This window comes from Rhea americana, unplaced genomic scaffold (assembly GCF_003343005.1).
Source record: "Rhea americana isolate MKP2758 unplaced genomic scaffold, rheAme1 scaffold_462, whole genome shotgun sequence".
Taxonomy (NCBI): Eukaryota; Metazoa; Chordata; class Aves; order Rheiformes; family Rheidae; genus Rhea; species Rhea americana.
The window spans coordinates 152445-176224 of NW_028186604.1; the positions used below are offsets into that span (position 1 = coordinate 152445).

A 23780-nucleotide genomic window follows, 5' to 3' on the forward strand; every position below is an offset into this window, starting at 1 on the left:
TTGCTTGCTCAAGAAATCTTGAATAAAAGAAGACAGCTTGTCTCATTCTGCATACCTCTCATCCTGGTATATTATAATCAACACTCAGTTCATAGATAAATCCCAAAGCGTTTTCACAACTCCATAGTCAGATTACAGGTTGTACTACTGTTTTAAAAGATATGCACTTCAATTCCCTGCTATTTTAACTTTCCAGCATTCAGGAGACAAGTGCAAATCTTTCTAGCTARACTGATTACAGATTTTCCCAGAAGAGTAGATCAAAATATGTGATATTAAAGAYGTGATATTAAAAATGTGATATTATTATTTTGCTTACGATAAAAAGTCCTAACTTCCTTCTCTAATATGAGATGACTCTCTTGACAGAGGTTATCTCAAGTCAGGTTCATTTTTAAATCAATAARTGAGAGGGAATGCAAACTGGTTTTAACATTGTTTTTCACTTGTTGAAGTTATAAGGAACTCAGACTATCTTTTGAAATGCCAACTTCACTCTTCTGTGGATCAAGCCAATAGGGAAGTGATAACAGCAGTAGCTGCCATACCCTAAATGACACAATCAGGACTTGGTTATTTCATTAGTACATAAAGTTTTCACACATAAACATACACCTTCTACATTCATCAAAAACCTAGCAAAAAGTTTTTACAGATGTATGCCAAATAACTATCACCTTCTTAAGTGATGTTTGAAAATATTTAACTGATGACTCTTCAGCACTTTTAAAGGAATATTGGACAATCATATCTCTCATTGGAGCTGGAAGCACTCCACCAGTGCAAGAATAAACAAACTGAAAACCTCTGAAGGGTGTGGGAACATAGTGACATATTCCATAAAATATCAAAATTATTGTGTTCAACCTTAAGATAACCTGCTTTTCAGGGTATATAAGTAATTGCTTGTTTTCCTTTTTCAGTTATTGTAGACTGCTAAAATTTGTGATATTGATGTTAGCTCATTTAAACAGTTGCTCCATCTTTAAACTATACATGCTTTTAGACCAGTCTACAATTTGAAAGCCCTAAATGTAACATTAGAAATAGATTCCACCAAATTTTGTATCTCAAAACCCAAATATCCATGTGATTTTAAATCAATGAAACTCCCATATTTTCATTATCGTAACTGTATTCAAAGCAGCCCCTATGCATACACTCTGTGACACTGGTTGTCATCTTGCTTCGGTAGAGCAAATTATTTGTCACAAACCTGCTGAGCAGCAGTCCTTGCTAAGCAAACCATGAAAAGTTCCTTGTAAAGATAGAACATGAATAAAGCATTTGTTACGTTAGCTATGAAATCCTCTAACCAGTTACAGAAATATCCCTGTACGCCTACAGCTTCCGTGTGCAAAACAGGACACTTGGTCTCAAATAAGAGCAGGAGACAAAATTGAATGATTCTGGCTGCTTAACCCTGCATATCTGTATATTCTTGCGATTTCATTTCTGAGAGAAAAATTTACTGTTTCTTTTGGCCTGAGCCAGGCTCTAGGTGCAACATCCTTGGGTTGGGGACCTTGCAGGGCAGCTGGGCTAGACCATGGGAGAAGAGGTAGGCAGATGCTTCCAGGATGCAAGCAGTAAGCACGTAGGTGTTCAGACTCAAATGTTCCTGTGACCCACACACCATGCTCCCTAGAGCATCGCTAGCGCCTGTATTACCCATGTTTGCTGTTATCAGGGTATGCCAGCCCCTGATGTCCTGGATAACGGAAAGTAGATTGCAAATCACTGGCGGTTGTATCAGTCTGACCTGGTCTCTCCCTCCAAAATGAAAAATGTTTGGGAAAAGAATGTTCTCTGAGCATACCRGAATTAGCTCTCTCTGGTTTGCTTAATGCACCAGTATTTACTACAGGGCAGTAGCTTTTATGAGCTTCTAATAGCTCAAAGTGAGTCAGCAGAACACACGGTGCTGGTTCCTCTTCCTGTGGCTTCCACAGATGTCCCCACACTTTCCTTGCCAACTGGAGTGGTAACTAAACAAGCAGCTGGAAATGAGACGCAGCGAGCTTGCCTTGCCTCTGCAAGGGGCTGCTGCTGCTAATTCAAATGCAGGACAGGAAATAAGAAATTCCCCTTAACCAACAAAAGTTACAAACTTATGCACCTTCCTAATGACTATTTTTCAATATAGGCAATTACTGAAGTTGCCAATAAATGGAAAGGAGGAGGTAGAAAGCCCTTCCTTTTGATTAGCAAAAGCTGTACACCAAAATGTTTGGGGAAACTGTGTTCTGCAGTGTTAAATTGAAATACCGAAGAAGCTGGCTCACCCGCAGACAGCCTTCACTACACAAGTACCCTGAAACTTTACCAGGATGGAAATACCTACATGTCTAAACAGAGAGCATGTAAGCCTTCCTAGATGTATTCTCATGCCTATTTTATAAATAAGAAAACCATGAAGGAAAAAAAGCAGATAAAACAACAAACAGTATGTGAGAGAAACATACCATGAATGTATTTTACTACATTGACACTAAGGCCATGGCGCGATATGGTCATTAGTACTTCCCCTGCACTCTTCCTCCAAGGCAGATTATAGGGAGGGCACCATGAGGTTATTGCACTGAATAAAAGCTGGAGATCATCCTTTTGAGCCAGTTCTTCCGCCGGGGACACAAAACTGCACAATTTTACTAAGATCTGAAAGAAAAAGTCATTAAACATCTAACATTAACACTCYCGTCATTGGTACTTATTTCTAAAGATAACAAAAGCTGAAAACAGTCTTCCACTTAGCATAAACATCAGAAAAGGAATGCACTCCTTTTTCCTTGGTCCATTGTTTCTTTAACTCAAACTAAAGACAAGGTTATTCAACACATGGTTATTTCACATCTCAATTCAGTTAAAAATGAGTAGCACAAGATTAGTAGAGGTATTTAATTCTCTTATGCTGGCATAACATACTTGTTTGGATACTCAGCTTAATGCATTCATGTACAGGCCACTTGTTACCTAATTTACAGGTAGAAATCCTGCAGTGGGGCAGAGGCACTGAAAAGCAAATCCTCGCATCCCATCCTAATGCAGGAAGGGTGATGATGAGCTGTTGACAGAGCAACATCCATATCTTCTTTGCCAAAGGAAAACAGGCAAAACAGTGGGGGCAGGAAAGGTTAYCTAAAACAACGCTATAGACCCACCTGGATCTGAATTTCCAAGTTACCTTAAACCAGAAAAAAGTGCAGCCACACAGCCTAAGACCCTATGCTGCACTTCCTTTTATACGTTTCAAGGCCATCTATCGTCYGGTTTGTGATTTTGCCCTGAGACTCCTTCCCAGAAAACTGCAGGAAGACATTGCAAAGCCGCCTGCACATTTAGGAGGAGGGCTGGAAACTAAGTCAAAGCAGAACTTGGAAGCTATCCCAAACCTCATCCATTCCAGCTAACTCATGTGACAGCACCATTTTATGGCCCTTGAAGAGCGACAGAAAAAGAGTAGAGAAGCAGTGTATTGACAGGGTACTGAACGTTTATCATTAACGCTTATCATTCGCTACCTCTGATTACTGCTGACAGAAACACAGCAAAGCTATTTCAGAAAGACAGCTCAAAACACATCATAATTTCTGCTTTGGAAGACAGCCTGTTGTGCTAAGATTTAAAGAAGAATCAAGCCACACAACAGGCAAAGGGGTACATTTTCATATAGTGACAGCTTCTGGKCAGATATTCTAGCTAGTAATTTGGAGAATAAAACTCTTATCTTCATTTTTAATAGAGCTGGTACCAAAAATGCCTCACAAGTGTTATTTATACAAACCTCAGCACTGCCTTTAGATGCTTGAAGGATATGATTGCTGACAGACCCCTATTTTTTTTGCATACCTGGGTACAATAACCCTAAAGGTGTATTCAATTTGTACTTTAAAACTGGCAATGTGAACATCTACCCCATCCTGACAATAGCTTTCAAGCTCCTTCCAACAACTCTGATCATGAACACGTATGGGAATTTCTTTACAACAAGATCTCCATTTGAAACTTCAGGAAGCAGAAGCCAGTCAGATGGAGTTCCTGGTCTCCCTGTCAAATCTGCGTATGCAGAAACACCTTCAATTCCTCCATACCTGAAGTAAATTGCTTGGGGCGGGGGAAGGAGGTCCTGTAACAGTACCAGCAAGCTAAGTTGGTGGATTTCAATACTTAAAGAAGAAGAAGAAAAAAAACAATGGAGAAGGGAATTTAACCTGAAGTATGCTTGCAGAAAGACCCATCTYGCTAGAAGACAGCGATTTGTGAAGAATCAAGAAAAAGTAAAATACAGTCCAGAGAAAAAGTTTCTGGAGATTTCTCTCATGAAGCCTTTTCATTCTTTTCAAATTTTATAATCTATTTTAYCTTTCTTACCTGTACAAAGACTTTCTGTAGTAGCGCTCGGCGCTCTGCGAGAGGTAGCTCATTCTGTGCTCCTCCAACTACCTCAGGCACATGTGGAAGGTCAAAAAACAGATATAGACATTTTACAAGTGTGGAAGGCACTGACATCGTAGTCATGCAGTCCACAGTTTTCTGGAAGAAAAGAAGGAGGAAAAAATCCTTTCAGTATATTACTACATTGAGAAAGTCACACTCATATATAATTTGCTCAAACGCTAGCTTTCCTTTCTCACATTTTTATGAGGTGTCCACATGACAGTATAGAGCCATCACCTATTCTTGCATACCTACCTGAACTGTAAGCATAGAAGCAGCATTAGAATTTATTTACATCACAACAGCCTCAAACAGCCATAGTTGGGAGCAGTCACTGCACTGAACAGCATAGAAACAAAAACTGACAGTCTCTGCCAACAGAAGCTTACAAGTTAATTAATTACAAGACCTTCAGCCAAGCCCTCATTAGCTATCCATTCTTTGTAATGGTAGAAATGGGAGTGGGAGGAGAATTTGTCAATTTGTGCACGAGCTTGGCAGGAAGATATAAGGATGCATAAGGAGGAAAAGTAGAAGAATATATGGAAACATCAGCGGGAAGAAAAGACAAGTTGAAGTGGACTTAAATACAGATGACGTGTTGAGATATAAAGGCAGATTAGAGTAGATAGAACAAACCATGCAGCTGTCCAGGACACTGCTATGTATCAGCTATCTGACGGGGGGTAACAAAAGCAGAGGCAGTACAGCTTCACGACACAGCTCGCCGTTGCTTTTGGCTTCAGAGCAACATGCTCTCCATGAATGAGGAGAGCCAGGGAAAAGATGGAGGAAGGGAGTTATAGCAGAAATTCTGAGGCAGTATAATAAAAAAGGGGTCTTAACAGAGATGAAAAAAGAGTTACAACATCTTTTAGTCCATGTTCACACAGTTCATTCTGGTGCTTGTCTCTCCTCGCAACTTTTTTTTTAAGCTCTCAATGAAAACTAACCTGTCCTGATGAAGCTAGTAAATTAATTGTGGTGAGCAGCATCCAACCTCTACTTGCTTCTTCACTTTGATTGACCTCCAGAAACTGGACTATGGCACGACTAGCAGCCTCTGTAGGGGGGAAAAAAATAAAGAAAAAAAAAAAAGCAATAAAAATTAAGTTTGAAAAGCTAGTGCGGAACACACATCATCTCCACAGTCCAAACGCTGTGCAGCAATTCAACTCTGTCTCACTGCCTGAGAATAGATCTAAGTTCAGGCCTACAATTTCCAGAAGCACTCTTCAATACCCTTCCACATGTACTTGGCGTCAACACTRATGAGGTCACCAAAAATACACTTTCACATCATGTATCGTATTTTAAAGCAGCAGGTATATTTCAATAACATACAACAACCTTTTTTTTATATATATATATATTTCAGCTTTATGAAACATGAGGCACCATTTTTCAAATGCAGGAAGTCGTCACCAGTAACTACTGGTTTCAGTAGGAAAAATCTAATACTTAATTTCTGGGGGAAAAAACTAAACAAAACAAAAAACCAACAATGCACTGAATGGAAGGAGAGGTGCAGAAAGACAAAACTAATAAAAAAAGCAGAAACAGAAAGTAAAATTAAGAGGAAGACCAACAATTACCACATCCTCATCCTAATTTTTTTTTGTTAAGATGAAAAAAAAAAATCAAGCAAATCATGGCTAAATATTATAATCAAGTGACTGCTTCTGGAATCAGATACTACTACTTACCAGTCAGAGCCAAACAAACATTTAACTGAGAAAACAAGTTACCAGCCCCAATAACAATGTAAAATCCTAATTGATTGAAATCTAAAAACACACGTGTCTTCAGAATTCTGTAATGCCAGTCATGACAGCTGCACATCAGCTTAAACCCATCTTTCATTGATWACTGTAAATCAGTCATGTTCAATACATTTAGGTTGAGCTAGGACAGAAAAGGAGAGTGCACGATATTGCTAAAAGAGAACTACAGTGGAATTTAAAAGAGGGGGAGTAAGTCAACAACTTATTGCAAGGAGAATCCAATTTTAATCTTGCTTTGTCTGTCCCACCTGCTGTCAGCTTCCCGAGTAAATACTTGTGGATGAGTTTACTCTAAGGTAATACAGTATATATGCCAACATATTTATTAAACTTCTAACATTAACTGCAGTTAAAGGAGAATTCTCTGGAGAACCAAATTTGAAAGCTTATAGAGTAGATGATCCTAAAACACTTCTGCAATTGATTGACTTACGTTCAGAACAAAGTTTTCACAAAAGAGACAGTCGTCAAGTTGAGCCAAACCTGTCAACCATTGCATGTACTGGTGAATCAACATAACAGAAGACTAGGGTGTGATAAAATATTTTTATTAACAGAAGCATAGCCAGAAAAATCAAGGGATTTMAAAAAATCAAAGCCCTCCTAAATACATGTTCCAAGCTGAAATACACAAAAAGACAGAGATATTTATGTAATAAAATCCATATTTGTTCCATTTGTGCAATGGCTATTTTTTCCATGTTATGGGCTTATTCCTGTGGTGATACCAAACTCCAGCACGAGACTGGCTGAGATAAACCAAAGCCTGAAATACAAGTTGAAGGGTATGGCAATTTTTAAACTCCCTCACAAAAACGCAGACATACAGCAGCTTTCCACTGCACCAACCTGAAGCACCTGGTAGGCTCTCTGGTTTTTCAAAACAATCGATCCAAAAATATTAAGTGGGGACAAGCAGCTAACGAGAGCCTAGCTTAGAAATCACGACGGACGTGCCGGAGCCAAGGTTCTTGTATTTGAACTATATGTAAAATGCCAGAATTCATGCTAAAAGCCACTTTTCTAAATTCTCAGAATCAAACATGTCAAAAGCACATGCTGCTCCTCCAGGGACAATGCCCTGCCAGCCCAAATTAGGTGCAATTTAGTAGCCCCCTTCTTTTTCCACTGAACGTATGCAGAGCCAGGAAATTAGTGCCTGACTGTAAGCATGCAGAACGGTGCCAAATAGGGTATGCAGAGCCTCCCTAGAGCACATTTTCAAAAAGCACTTGGAACATGGGTTCTTTCAGTGATTTTTCTTTTCTTTTTTTTTTCTTTTTTCTTTCTTTCTTTTTTTTTTTTTTAAGTGAGACTCAGAGGTTAAGTATGTGCTTCTGCAAACGTTATCAGGCTGCTGGCATCATAGATGACATAGCAGTTGAACACTATAAATAGCAGTCTCAAAACTGTCAGTCTTGATTAAACATTATCTAAAACACAGACAGAATTTTAAGTGCAGGAAGAAATTCTCTTGTCATCTGCTCTGAGCAAATTTAATAGCACCATAGATCAAAATTCATTTCTATCATCAGTACCAGCCTTATTTTAATTTCTCGTACTATTTCCCTTGTGTTCAAGTAATCTTTCAGGTGTAACATATCTGTGGCACCCCACTGAGACATCCTTACCCCCTTAACCTCCACAGAAGAAATCACATAATCTAGATTTTGGACAAGACAACTAGTAGAGACGGCAAAGGAGCAAAAAGAAAAATCTCTAAAATATGTATGTACACATCTCGATAGTTATGCAAATRTACGCATAAATACGACCACAATTATGCAGTTACACAGTTAATAGAGTAGCTAGATTTTTCAAACAGGAGGCTTAGAAGCTCAATATATCCGAACAATGGAAGAAATTTCATAGATGAGAGATAAAACAGATGCTTTGTGTCCCGGACTTCACAAATGCAGCAGATGAAAGCAACGGGTAAGACCCATTCAGATTACTAGCAACCAGCAGCACAGCATTACAAGGCAAAGCTAYCGCCTATAGCAACAGCAGTAAGGACAAATTCAGGACATGCAGCTTTTTGCTAGCATGGAAAACAAAACATATTCTCATTGTACTTTTGTACAGGGGTATTGTTACACTAAGCGGAAGAACTGTGTAAGGTAAGTAGGAGAAAAACATGAGTGCACACCAAAAAGCTATCACAGTAGGGTAATGAAAGGGGGGAAAAGACAGTCAAATTAATGAACACCTTCTCTGAATATTCCTCCAAGGAGCCTCTCCTACTTCACATGGGGAATGCTTGCAGAAAAAGTCAGGCGCCCAGAAAGAGTTAGAAGATATGAATAGTTTCAATTGCCTTGCCAGTAAGAGAGAAATATCAACCTAAACTGAGATGATGAAGTCTTCCTTGAACTCGMATCCTGGACAGAGCAACGCTGTCACTACAGACGGGAGATATGAARTAGCTGATGCCTCTGCAGCATCCAACGTGGCAAAAACAGCGGGCTGCTCATCAAACGGTGAAGAACTCAACTGGGCCTGCATTTAGCCTCACTAACACAGCTGATAAAAGAAATTGCTTTCTAGGATCTCTTGGCAAGAACAGCGCTGAGCCACAATATTGCACTACACTTGCCTTGGATAAGGTCTCGTTAATGGCATCAAAGATTACTTTAAGGATAACAACAACAACAAAAAAGTAACAAGATGTAGCAGTGGTTKATCAGGATTGACTCCTGCTCACTATCCAACAGGATACTGCTTTACCTTTGAAGCAATTTCAATAAACRAACATTCAACACGGAATCACTTCCACAAGACAGGAAAAAAGTTATAATGAAAAAATCAGACACCTAGTTAGAGCATGTTAAATCATTTTTGATCTCCTTTCTCCTCTGTAAGAGGACAAGTTACCTAACATGCCAAAAGAGACAGAAACCATCCCCTAAGTCCACTTGTTTTTTATTCCCAGTCTTTCAAGGAGAAATGGATGCTAGATATATTATCAAAAAACTTGAGACTTCRTTATGAGAATGGCCTGAGAACTGGAGAGGTTAAGAACGTTTCTTGAACTACTATCCACAATTATCCAAAGCGCAAGTTATACTTGAACAGAAAAGCAAACAAAAAAACCCACTTCAACACTTGTGTATCTAAAAGCAGCATAAAATTAGTTCTGCTGATGCATGACAGAGCTTAACCACAGTGAAAATGAAAAATAAAAACAGTATGAAGATCAATGGAATTTTAAAATGAACAAAATAAATACAGACAGTGTCAGATGCAGAATATAAATCAAAAGCACTGATGCAGTTTCCCGCAATGGTTAGACATTATGAAGATAAATGGTTACCAGTTTAGTCTCCCAAAGTGGTTTTAAACTGAGATAAGGTTATCAGTTCAAGATACGCCTAAGGACGTTAAATGCATCTAGTTAAATTAAGAAAAAAAAAAATCACGAGGCAGAAGCAACGGGAAAAGTTATTTCTGGAGGAAAAGAGGGATTAGTTTCAGTCTAGAGGTACAGTGAAATAAATAAATTCAGCATGAAGTAGTAAATACTATGACAAATTCATTCAGAGAGCATCACAAATATGGAATGAAATGTTGAATGAAATCAATGCTGTGAAACAAGACAGAATCAAGTTTAAAAGGTACCTAAAACATTGATATAAACAGAGTTGCATGTGTCCATCATATGCATAATTAAATTTCAGAGTGCTTCATTTTTAAAATGTATTAAAACAAAACAAAAAAAAATCCAACACTTGAATTTGGTTCTAAAAGGGAGTAAAAATGGCTCAGCCCTTCTATGAACCCTCTCATTCTTCAATTTTCTGCCCTTTGCACAGGTTTTACAGATTGTCCCCGCAACTACTAATCCATATGCTGTCAGGGGAACTACTTCAAATCCTTGGACTTGGCCCTCATTAAGGACACCATTCTGAACCCCCCTGCTCTAAGGAAGTGCTTCCTGTATCCTGATAYGTTAAATTATGAGAGCCGTCACAGTATCATTCGGTGTGCTTGAGATACAGGTAATATAGAACTGAAAAACTAGTATTAATAAAGGTGGAATAACTRCTGCAAGGTACCAAATTGCAGATTGCATACTCTCATCTGCTGAAATRTGAGCAGTTATCAGTGCAAAGGAGAAATATATATGCTTGCCCCRCTTCTTCTTTCTGTTTTGCCAGCACCTGCTATTGGCCACAGCCCGAATACAGCACTGGGCTACAYGATTCCTGGTTTGCTCCACGGAGGMCACCTTGAGCACTTATTTTCCAAGTTTGCAACGCAAAACTATTCAGTAGCTTGGATGCTCACATACAAGGTATGCATCCTCACGGAAAGGACAAGCCGAGAGGGGCCCCGAGCTTGTTCAGCTCACGGCACCCACGCCACGGACAGACTCCCTCGCATCCGCCCGAGTATCGGCCAGCCCAGCACCCGGGACTTGCAGGACCCCGCCGCCTGCCCCGGCACACCTAGAGCGCCTAGGGCCCGGCACGCCGGCCCTGCCGTCCGGCCTGCAGGGACCCTCGGAACWCCCCACCGCTCGCGGGCGGCTTATTTCTGAATTTCGTCCGAATCCCGACGACGYGCCAGACGCGCTAAAACACGCCATTCAAAGTTTCCCGGCGCACCTACTTTGATCTGCAGCCGTGACAACCACAGAGGAACCGGCCGCATCCTTGTAAGGCTTGCAAGGGTCCTCGCAGCTTGTAAGGGTCGTAAAACAGAAGTGTCGCTTCCCCCTCAGCCATTAATAGTCAAATTTATCCAGCGGTCCCTGCACATTTTTGAAGCAGTTTATTCTTTTCAGCCCTCAGCCAAAAGCACTTACAAAAGAAAGGTTCGTTTCCAGACTCAGACTATGCTGGGAACCGACGAGCTTGAACACATTTTAGCATGGTACTACCAGGTTCTTTCGATCACTTCGGACACAAAATCGGATTTCTTTGCTAAGTATTYAGTGGCAAAACACCTGAGAATGCAGAGACTTAACTGCAGCCCCACCAACTTCCAAAACAGACTGGGTACTCTCCGAGACAAGGGAAACCCACGTGCAAACCCTCACAGATACGGCTACTGCTGTGGCCTGCAAAGTATCGCGGGAAAAGCCTAAAAATACAAGGTAACCTAATTCAGTTTCAACTTCTTCATTTTTATTACTCCGAGGTACGTTTGTACAAAAGAAAGAATACCWCTGAAGCAGTAGTTGAACACAGAGCTACAAGTGCAGTATTAAGCGACTACTGAMGATAGAAGGCTGGCACAATTACTACTGAATCATGAAATACTGTTCTGAGAAAACTACTACAGTTTGCCAAGAACCACCGAGATATGTCATAGCTACCAGCATAAATATTCAAAAGCCCGACTGAAAAAAGTCACACTGTGCTCCATTAAAAGACAGGGAAAAAAAATCCTTCAGGTAACACCTATCATACCACATTCCCAAGTGTAAAATACTACCAAGGAGTTTAACTCTTTACAGATAGAATGTAAATGCTTATAAGATTTTTTTCCCCCTCTTGTTAACTATTTAAAGTTGATTGTTGATAACATTTGTAAGAAAAGCTCATCTCTAAAAGGAAGCTCAACAGTTCSATTGCTTCACATCCTCAAGGATTTGCATGTGGATGTTAACAGAGACAATATCCAGCATTCAGATCCTAACGAGCTTCTTCAGTTTTAAAAACATACTAAGAGACGTAATTGCCTGTTAATAGGCTATGAGCATAGGCAATATCTTTTGTCATGGCACACAAAAGGAATGCAAGTTTAAGAAAAACAAGGCAGTTCAGCCCACAAACACAGTATTACATCTCTAAAAGCGTACAGACTCTAACCTTCCTGTGGGTATCTGAATAAGAAATAGTGGTTTTTAGTTTGTGTGGGTCCAGTCTTTTTTTTTTCTTTTTTTTTTTTCTTTCCCCCCCTTCCCCTTGACGCTACTAAAACGATTATTAACCATTCAAAAACTGCCTGTTCTTCTACCGATTATCACAGGGCGTGGAAGTGAGCCACATAAGCAACATGAGTTTTTAAATTTATTAGGAATAAACTTAAATTATGGACTCCTACTCAAATCAGTTAATCCGAATGATCATGTTTCGAGTATGAAATGATGCTTCAGATGTTGAATTACCTGAGGAAACTGTGTACTTAAAACCCTTGAAGTATAGCCAGGTATACTAGTTTGCCTGCAGAAGTAGCCACTGCAGCCTCCTGCCTATTTGGGAAGGACACTTATATGCCCTAAAGGCACCTAAAAAAAAAAAAGGTCTAACAATTAATATACAACAGAATTCGCATGTGGTTAACGTAATTAGGCAAAGGGCATAAATTTGGATTAGCTGTAGCAGGAACCCATTCTCTAGTTTGAATGAACTCCAGAGGTTCATCCAGCGGCTCTGTGGTTAATTCAGGTCTTCACATGTATTGTGAATGCAAAGAAAAACAAGAACAGTATTAATTCACATATAGCTGTGAAATCTGCAAGGTAAAATACCATTTAGGTTTTCTTAGTATTTTCAAAGTGGTATTTTAAGCCAGCATGGTCTCAGAGGAGGCTGCTATTAACATTTATCAGGAAGGAGGAAAAATTGCAGAGTTTCACGCGCACATGGAGATTGGCAATGTGCATTTAGGTGGAATCAGTTTTATTCTTTCTTTATTTGGTCCTCTAAGATGTTCTTTGTGCATCGGCTTACTTCACATTTCACAGTTTCAAGTTAAAAAATGTAATGAATTTAAAACCTTTGAAAACTAATACCTTTGAAAAAGGTATTTCTCAGGCTATTTAAGGAAAAAAAGACAAAACACACTAAGTTGAGTAGCTGATAAACTTTTAGTTCTCTTCTTGTAGGCATGCTTCTCATTAATAGTATGTCTCCATCCCTCCAGAGTATGGAGCAGAACACACTCAATATAAATAATTATCTGATTTCTCTGTCATAGGAAAGTACTTTCTGTAACAAACCGATAGCAGTAAAGACTGTACCACTGAGGAGGGTAATTATCTAATAAGATAAAACCATGAAAATCTATTATGTACTTTCAGTAATGCTGGACTCAAGCTCTCAAAAATCACAGTATTTTGAAGTTAAAAAAAAAAAAGTTGCTAAGCAAAAGTTACATGACACTAGTGACAGGCAAAGACTAACAGTTCACTGATATATGTACAGAAGCTGACATAACTCATGTTGTGATGGGACATAAAGAATTTGGAGAGGAAAAGTTTCCTCATCCATCCCCTGCTCTGCCTCAGATTCTACAGAATGTGATCACTGCTCACCAAACTATATATTAAATCTTGATCTACTTTTCAAAGTTTGGTTAAGGCTTTTTAGCTGAAAACATTCAGTTTCATACTCTTTCATATGCTTCTACACATACTATTTGGTTTCCATTTTAATGCCAAGCATATGATAAAGTTTAAGAGGAAAGTAATTAAACTTCTGAAACAAATCCCTCATTTTGGGCCAAGAGTCAAAAAATCTAAAGTGTGCCAGTAGCAAAAATAAATTGGACAAAGTCTTAAATCATCCTTAAATTTTCCTGAGACTGCATCTGGATATAGAGGGCTATTCTATAACAGCTTCCCAGAACAGAAAAGCTATATTACATCTCCATTTGAAGGAGTGATTTCCTTTCTTTAGTAAGAGAATTCTGTAAATGCTGGAATTCAATCACCATAAAACCTAGTAATTTCACTGAACTAGAAGGCAGAGTTAAAATTTTAAATAAATCTAAACTTTGCAAGTTTTTTTTTTATTATTTTTTAGTTTTAAGTCCAAGGAAAAAAAAATAAAAGAAATGGAATTCTTCAATGTCTGCACTTTTAAGAGTGTCTGAATCTTTACAATAGGGCTTCTGATGAGCAGAAGCTAATCAAAAAAATCTCACTTAGCTTCACATTAGTAAGAAAAACTTCAAAATCATTTTGCATAGATTGTCATGTATCTTCTTTCATACTGTTTTCAGTTTAAGCAATGTTTACAAAGTACAAATGTTTCCACGTACAGTATTTCCGGCACGATGCACCTCTCAAGGTACTCAAGAAAACCCCAAGAATTTTTATTTAATCAGTGTATCAAGAAGTATGTATCAGTCTCAGAAGAGTTTTAACACATAGGACTGCAAGGAATGAGATTTAACAGCTTATTAAATAGTCATTTACTGAGAGCAAAACACAACAGTCTGGTCTGGCCAAGAATCACTAAGCAGTTGCAGTGTATGAGCTATTAGAGCTTCTTACAAAAAGTCTAAAATAGGTTTTATTGTCACAAGCCTTAGCCATCTTGATAACAGAGAAAACACTACCACTTTCTTCCTAATAAAAATAATGGTATTCATTACATTAAAGCTCTTGAAAGCATCAGACTGTTTTTTTAAGTCACTCTGGTACATTTCCCAGGGAGGAAAGAAAAAATAAACAACAAAAATCTACCTCTGATGTTGGTGGGATAAACAGCTAAGCAGAAATACAGCTTAAGTAATAAACTTGTAAAAAAGGCCATTCTCAGCAGATCCCACTGGGCTACCAGACATCAGAGATTTTCCTTGAGAAAAAAAAAAGTTCAAATGAACACCTCCTAACACCTCCTACAGCCATCACTGCCGTTGGACATTCATTTCCCCAAAAAACTTAGAGAAAAGATATTTTGGTCTTATTTACCCACAGAAAACAGGCTTTGTCTACTGTATCTGATTAACCATCTGGAATGCTTTACTGTTATTCACTCTACTTGAAATGGAAAGAAATTGTAATTGGCACAGTTTGTGACTCCTGATTTAACATGCAATAATTTGCAGTYTTTTCCAGCTCAGTATTTCCTTATTTACCATCAGATCCAAACTGGGAATGTAGCTAAGATCTTAAAAATATTTGAGAGAGAGAAATTTGATACTATTTGAAAGTGCTATTCCTCCCTATAACAATACTGTCAGAAGAATGCCAAAGAAGAAAGCTAATGAAAAATGCTTTCTCAGAGAATTGTCCTCTGTCATGCAACTCCCAGTTAAGTGGGCAGGTTTTTCCACACTCAAGGTTCAAAAAAGAAAGAACCAATCTCCTCCCTACACTTAATAAACAGAGCAAAAGAGGAATCCAGTATCTTTTTTCTAGGTTTGGAGGTTTGGTCCTAATTTAAGACCTTTTGCACTTCTGCATCTTCTTGCTAGTTTCTGTGCCTATAGTAATGTAAAATGTTCATGGTCCAAAAACATACATACCTGAGCAACAAAGCACTACACTGAAATATGTTACTTCAGCAGGCACCTCAGCCACGCGACAGCAGCTGTCCACACATGTGCTCTTTGCCACCTTCTACTAGCAGGTGATACAACCTAGCTTACTACTCCTCCTCTGACCAGTGGTGAGGTTTCTGCAGCTTCACTGTGTATATAACCTGGGGAGGAAACCACTCATCTTCCTCTTACTCTGAAGCAGTGGCACATAACATATCTTTAGTGTGAGGACTTCAATTTTAGTGCCTACACAACTGCTGTTGTGGCGACTCATGATATTCTACTGACTGACCTGAAATTCGTGATGCACTTCTCCCAAGGCCCACGCTCATACCCCGTGCAATACCTGTGGACTTATTTGATGCTCTCCGTCGAATCTCCGTCACCATCAATCGTGACACTTGAGTAGTAAACTGCAGGAGGTCAGAAAATTTTTCTGTCATTGTACTTGGAGGAGCATTTCCAAACACCTAGGAATAAGAAAAAATATATGCATTAAAAAAAAAAAAAAAAAAAACAGCTGAGAAGGAGCGGAAAGACCTACAACCTCCCTCTGCGAGGAAGGAGTTATTTCTACTAAAGTTTTTCGTTTTTTTCTTTTCCTGCTGTATTACTCCTCCTCTGCACTGTTTTTCACGGTGCATGCTCCAAGATACATTCACAGTTGGAACTGCCATCATACATGGAAGAAAGATCCAATGGAGAGAGGGGAGGAAGGGGAAAACAAAAGATTTTTCTAGCAAGACGAAAATCCCACAGGACCCCAAAAGATGGAAATTCCACATAATGGAGTAAAGACCACAGCAAGTGCTTCAAAGGAGTCCTGTTTTTAATCTGACCAAAAAATCTGAAAATCAGAAGAGAACTGAATGTACAGAACATCGGGTTTAAAATCTTCATTGGTTTCCAGAATTTTTCTGATTAGATGATTGTTTAAAAAAAAAATTTACCTTCCATGTAAGACTCCATTCGAAAAGCAGTGTCCATCCATATGCTCAACATGCTCCTTTTTACTAAAATGGTCCTGATAAAACCATAGCACTAGATGCTAATTAACAAATGAAGCATGTAATCCAAAATCTCAACTTTCAGAAGTTGTTCCTCAAATTCTAGTATCATCACATGTGCCAGTGCTGAACAAACCAAAAGTCAGGCTGAACGATCTCAACACTTCTCTATCTGATTTCCCCTTCACCATGGCTAATTGCATAACCTGYAGCTTATGCAGGAGAAGCCAGGGTGTGTAATAGCTTACAGTATTTTTCTAGGAAAACTTCATTTCAACGTGTTATATTTGCATCTCAGGATGAGGATGCAACGTACAGCAGTATAAATCAYTTGGATTCACCAGCTGTTTTATCCTCCTTTGCTTCCCCTGCATCACTCAGGGCTTAATATTGTAGCTGAGCTACCAGTACAGTTGGCTGAGGTCGCTCTTAATTAAGGACCACCAGGGAAAATCATAGTATTAYAGCAAACAGATACAAGATGTTTGGAGTATTGAGTTACCTTGGAACTCCAAAATTATCAAAGAGAACTGAAAAGCTGGAAGTATATTAGAGTAATATGATTTTAATTTGACTTCTTTCTCTTAGTATCAATTCCTCTGGTGAATTATAGAATAGCCAGAAGAATTTTTCCAACTTCTTTACATTTCAAAACCATGAGTAAATGGAGCCAGAACTACAAACCTGTAGTTAAACATTCAGTTTGCTCCCTATAAAAGTATCTTTCACCAAGAACTTAAAGAGTTTCTTACAACTTCCTGCATTAACTCCTGGTTCCTCTGAGAGCCTCTAACTTCCGCAATACCACGCGAGGTGAAGAGGTCCTCGAAACATGCCCATGCACCAGCATAACCTAACCAAGGCTAACAAACCTAGCACGTGAATAAGCAGAATATCTTGCCACCATTTACCATTCAAAGCTCTTGCATGCAGACCTGCCAGTYTCCAAATCAGGAAGCCAAGAAAACAGAAAAACTAATAGTATTTCCTGTCCTACGGTTGCCTTGAGGGGCTACTAGGCTGCAGGAAGCATGGACAGCTCAGAGTTATGGTAACGGCTGACTGGGGTGAATTGGTCTTTTGGGTTTCTTTTTTGTTGTTGCTGTTGTTCTTTTCCCCATAAGCAAAGTTTGCAACATCTAAAACAAGTTTCTGACTTAGTATTTTGGTATACACTTTGATTAAAAGCACTAAATAAATAAATAAATAAAACCAGTATGAATTTAAGAATAAATCATCTTTTTAACAAGGAAAAGCATAGTTCTTGCAAGAAAATTTAAACAATTTACTTGGAAAGCGCTTAACTCAAAAATAGCCTCTTCATCAGCTCATCTATGTTTTGGTACTGTGAAAGTTTTACTACAGCCAGAGTAATACAGTGCAGCACACTGCCATGCTGCTGCCAGGAATGGCGTTCACACGGCTTGCAGAGATCTAAAGGAGTCTTCTGAATACTTTTCTTTTCCAGAGGGCAAATCTTTTGTGAATGATGTGCTGATTTAGCTTTTTATTAATATGTGGTTCATCCCTTCTTAAGCCTTTCTGAACAAAGAGGAGACAGAAACGGTCTGTAAACTCATTCATTAATGTAACCGACAAGATGGTTTGAACTACAGCATACTTGAGACATGTTATATCTATAAACAGAAGTAAGTTAGAGGGTATTTCAGCTGCTCTGGGTTTACCAATAGATAATTCTAAAAATATCAGAAATAAACCTGGAACTGCTGCTCACATAAAATTTTAGGTACCTTTCAGACAAAAAAAAAAAAAAAANCAGCAGAGCAAGGAAAATCTGTCATATTGACAGTGGCATACGAATGAAACTACTCTTAAAGAGTTATTTGACATAGCACGTGTTTATCTTACTCATCTGCCAAGTACACTCATAGTATGCTCCTGGTTATCTGGGATATGAAGGATTTTTTTTGTTTTAAAAAAATATATATTTCATAATCATCATTAAATGTTTTAAACAAAAGTACTCCTCTGTAGCTTTCCAGAGAACAAATCCCACTGCATGGCTCCAAATCGCCGGTTTCTCATACTTGCCTTTTTGCTCAAGTTTATAAAATTGCTGTCTGCACAGCAAGCGACTGTMAAAATTGCACGTCACATTGTACTAAGAAAATAACACGCACATTTTGCTCCTTTTTCAAGAAAAAAGACAAATGTTGATGCACACATTTYAGAACACCTGAATGATTAACTTGTCATAGCAGTCTCAGCTGTTCTTTTCTTAAATCATATTATTCACTATATACCTCCACTACCTCAGGACTTGCCCACACCAAGATCAGCTYCACGCACAACTTTGGACGGGCAGTTTATCTCTGCTAGGAAATACTCTTGCTAAGACCAGGGAAAAAATATCCTCATCTGTCATTCCAGGAGGCTTTTATTAGTGCTATATCCTATCTCAACTTCACTATTACCATTAGTAACATATCAAAACATATCTGGTTTGTAGGACAGGTCAAAATGTGAGATTTSGGTTTCTTTTGTGAAAACATTCCCCAGAAACCTCCATCAAAAGTGTGTTTAAATCCTGCTGCTTGAGGAGACAGGCTATGAAACTACCTTCATGAGTTTACTTTCAGATCCTTTTGTGTACATGTTGGTTCATATAAGCACTACAAAAAAAAAAAAAAAAAAAAAAAAAAAAAAGAGTATCCAACAGCTTTCCATTGAAAAAATGTTATGTTTTCCCCTATTACAACTGAAAATCCAAACAAACAGATTGAACCATGCAACTCCTCTAAAAGACAAAGCTTTTGATAGAGGTAGATGAAGAGATAGCTGTGCTTGGTAGCTAAAGAGTGGAATAGCTCTTGRGTGCACCGGTTATTTAATTAGCTGCCACGAGCCACTTGGATGTCTGTGACGAGCCAGATAACTTTCCTTGCCCTAGATCTCTGCATTCAATAAAACTGACGCTTCTTTCAAGACTTCTTCCTGGTTTTCACATCCTTTCCACGCCCCAACAGGAACCAATATAGGCAAGGCTCCTATAAGCTAGTAATTTCTTGATACACAAAAAAAGTATTGAATATAGATATCACTGAGTCAGGTCCCCACAGGCCTGAGAATTAGACCTTTGTACCGTATTAAAAAATAAAGTCTCAAGCTTCCTGTCAAACACCTACAAGCTCTCTCTTTCAACACCTCCTGACTCCATACACGAGATRCTTCAATGTCTACGTCAAGGTGCGAAACAGAAGTCTTGGCCTGAGCTTGATTGCTCACTTGGAGTTTTCTCCTCATAACACAGACACCCTGAACCTGTAACAGATAACACTTTTACGGTACACCACTATGGACTCCAGTGGAGACAGCAACCCAGAAAGTACTCAATCTCATTTAAACCTACTAAGCAGAATGGATAACTACAAAGAAAATGAGGGATTCGGAGTCTTAATTTGAATCAAGTTATTAACTAATAGCTTGAAATGATGGCAGAAAAGGAGTACTGTTGAAAAATGAGAAAATTTCAAAAAAGGAAGGCCTGACAAAGTTTAGAGTTTCCTCTAAATGAAAGCAGGTCTCAGAGAGAAAAGCTAGCTCAGAATTCAGAGTGAATCAAGGTTTATCAACTCTCCCACTGAATATTTTACATAAAACGCCTTAGAAGTGAAATATCTTCCCTCTTCCACTTTTTATTCCAATCATTTTCTGAGCAGGTCTTTGCAGAGTTGCCCTACAGAGTTACAAAACYAGCAGGATTGTTCCAAAACTATCTGTTGCACATATAGTTCGCATTCTAGAAAACTAAGACTAGATGAACCAAGGAAGCCATATAGGATTTTACACGCAAATCTCAAAAGAAGAAGGTGGCATAAACCAGGAACACCGGGAAACTGTGGAAGTAGCAAACAGTATGCAGTAAGAGAGGCAGTAAATAGATGAAACTGCAACTGCTCAGTCGCCTGAATGCAGGAAGAYAAAAATGCATTTGTATGAAAGACAAGGGGGAAAAAGAATCCCCCTAAARTAGGAAGGGATCAGATTTGGTTGTTCAAGAGGAATCCATTTTGTGTGCTGTAAACTAGTCAATTCGGTGAGAACTGATAATGGTTATCAGTGACTGCAAAGAAAGGAAGTGAAAGAGCACAGATATGTGCTTTCATCACTGTGCCAGAGTAAGATTCAGACTTACAGAGGTTGGAAACTGAAAAGACAACATCTGGCAACAGCCTATGTTTGTTGCAAAGAGGACAGTTCCAAGAAGGTCACAGATTAAAAATAGTCAGAGCTTGAGAATGGTGATGGTAAAAATCAAAATCAGAAAACAAGAGGAGAGAGGGAGACAGAAAGGCACAGATAAGATCCAAAAGACAAATACTAGGCAAGATAAGATCCAAAAGACAAATACTAGGCAAGAACAGAAGAACACATCTTCAGCACAGAGTTTGCCAGAGGAAAAGAAGGAAACAAATGATTCTCTAGGATTTAGAGAAAGAACCCCTCCACAAAAGAGATGATAGCCGAACTCTGAAAGAGAGACGAGGAGAATCTTTGGAAGGAAAAAAACATGAAAACAAAGGGAAAAGGGGGATTTAGGAGAAAAAAGTACTCAGCTAAGTAGTCAAGATGTGTTCCAAAAGGTAGAAAAGGTAGATGCCATGCAACTCTTCAAGGAATTCAAATGGTACTCAAAGTGCTGATTTTCAGGCAGTAGGAAGAAAACTTGGAATTGCTCTTTTTTTCCTCCCCCCAGAAAGCTTGAAAAATAAAAACTGAAAGACAGTGAGAAAGAACAAACAGTGCAAAGACATGTGACAACTATAATTAGGCTTGAATAGAGTCAATGGAGGGACAAAGAACTAGGACTAAGCGCGACACTGGTATAAAGAGGAAAAAAATACATTGTAGTGAAAAAGAGAGGAGAAAAAGAGGGGAGAAGCACTGGAAAAATGAGTAAGTAACTGATCTTTTTCACCTTCAAAGTCCTAATTAGAGCCTAAAGAAAGGGTGCTGTACATAAACAGCACGTGCAGTGCTGCAGTAATATCTTTCAAACCCAGTTATATTACCAATTGCAATTTGCATAGATACAGTGCTACAGGAATCGAATCTGATCATTGCAAGGGCCAGGTAAGAATTTCTTCTCTACCTGCAGTTTACAATTGGGTGCCTAAGCAAGTGCAGTGGGTGTATTTCCTTTCTGAAGCATCAGCTACATGTAACCACCAGAGGGAGAATTCCAAGCGTAATTGCATCAAAATAACATTCACTGGCTCAGGCCAAGACTAAGATTCCATTGGGCTAACTTGTAAAAACAAATCTAAAAAGTCCATGACTAAAGGGCATTCAATTCAAGCAGATAAATTAAAGAGGAAGCAGAAGAACTGAATTTACTCCTTCCAAACTTACACAACAGGCTACCAGTGGAACTAGGAATAAGACGTAGGGCAACAGAATGAGATTTATGGGATTTATCCACTAAAGCACGCTATCCAGTGGACTGAAAATCCTATTAATACTATGCATTGACTAGAATTAAATTTTTTTCCACGCAACATGTCACTAGTGCAATGTCATCAAAAGCAACACATTGAAGAAAACATTGGTCTAAAGAGAAAGTTGAATTTGTTTTCCTGTCACGTTTCCRCAGTTTAGTTTATTAACGATTCCAGTCTTCCATAGCAGTACATACAAGCTCCAGAAAACTCAAGAGCTTCAAGAGAAGGCACTGGGGTCTTAAAGCCTATAGCTTCTGCTCTTCCACTACCCTAAAACCACCGTTAAAGACATTAGTCGTGATGCAGAGGCAGAGTAACCAAGCAACGTAAGACTTCAAGGGGATTTAGTGCCTATTAATGCCAGTGACAGCGGTCACACTCTTAGCTCCAAACAGGGTATAGTGAAACGAGCTGTACAAGCAAGTGGTTAGATCTTCTCTACAGATTCCTTTTTCAAGATCCCCCTTGTCCAGGAGGRACTAGCACTCAACAAATGCAGCAAAAGGGCTACAAGGACAATCTGAATAAAGAATTTATCACAAGAAKAAATTAAAATAGCTCAGCTTGTGTAGTCTAGCAAAACACAGTCTGATCGGAGATATTATGACTGCTGTCTCTAAATACGTATCTGTGGAGTAAATGCCAAGGAGGARGAAGTTATTTACGCTCAAGGACAGTGCTGGCACACAAACAAATGGATATAATCTTGCTATGAATAAATTTAAGCTGGAAATCAGCTCTGAAAGATGAGAATAAAGACTACAGCAGCAGGGGACTTCACCCTGGAAAGAGTCTCATGGACTTTCCACATTCTGGGTATGACTCTATAATAACAGCAAGATCTGCAAAAAAGCTCTGTTGCAGTCTGCATGCCACTGTAGATTGCACTTCAGAAAAAGTGATAATAGAAGGAAATCTCCAGTGGTGAGTTTATGCACTACACAATGCTGCATGAGAAAAGGGAAAAATGAAAGGAAGACAAAGAAAGAATAACATTTGTGGTGTGAGAACTGAAGGTCTTGGGAATACAAAGAAAACCCAGGCAATTCCAGTAAAGCAAACATTTCTTCCATATGCTCTAGCTTACCCTGTTGAACACCGGCAGCATCATGTACAGTTTTTCCTCTTGTTCCTTCTGGGTCATGTGCCGCGGAGGATGGCAAAGCTCTGTGAAGAGGCGACGCAGATGCATCAGCCCCAGCGCGTTATCCTGGGGGCTGCACTCCTCCTGCCGGGGCCGGCCCATGATCCTCTTCACCATATTCATCTTGACCGACTTCTGAAAGCTTCCTTCCACCCTGTTCGGAAAAGAAAATACATTTACTGGGTGCAACAGATTCAAGCATTACTCCAAGATAGTTTAATACAGACCTGCATCCCACTCCATAATAAATACCACACTGAAATTAAGAGCGTTAGATAATTTTATAGAATAAGAATTATCAGTTTGTGCCTGGAAGATTTCAAGCTGATAAGCTGAAACAGAAAAGCATCCAATATCCTTCAGCACAGAGCATAACTTACACGCTTACAGAGTATAACTGGTCTTATAACAGCACAAAACGCTTTAACACTTTGTTTTAGATTATTTTTGAGACTTTTCCAGTGTACATTCCCTAGCACTTGACAGCACACCGAAATGCAATCTACATATCACAAAGTATTGTGAAAACAATTCTAGAATATAATTAGAAAATTCTACCAATTAAATACTTCAAAATCAAATCAAAACAACGTAAAATGAAATCAAACAGACACTCAAACTCTCTCAGACATTTGCTTTGCCATGCAAAGAAATGCTTGGTGTTTTTCACATCTCAGCTGTCTGGGCTGCAGGAAAACCCCTTGGTCTTCTCCGTTCTGAAGCACAA

General features: G+C 38.9%; 1 protein-coding gene across 3 annotated transcripts in view; it reads right to left on the reverse strand.

Moving 5' to 3' along the window:
- WDFY3 (WD repeat and FYVE domain containing 3) overlaps positions 1–23780 on the reverse strand; it is a 145895-nt gene that overhangs the window by 106097 nt on the left and 16018 nt on the right. For 2 of the 3 annotated variants that reach the window (XM_085316344.1, XM_085316343.1), the window contains exons 2-6: positions 22997–23207; positions 15787–15910; positions 5391–5500; positions 4372–4533; positions 2466–2658 (exon numbers count right to left, since the gene is read on the reverse strand). In XM_085316344.1, coding sequence (XP_085172470.1) covers positions 2466–2658; positions 4372–4533; positions 5391–5500; positions 15787–15910; positions 22997–23176 — 769 coding nt within the window. In that variant the 5' untranslated portion in view covers positions 23177–23207. Of the gene's footprint in view, positions 1–2465; positions 2659–4371; positions 4534–5390; positions 5501–15786; positions 15911–22996; positions 23208–23780 lie in introns of those variants that run through there. The other variant, XM_085316345.1, reaches the window with a different exon arrangement.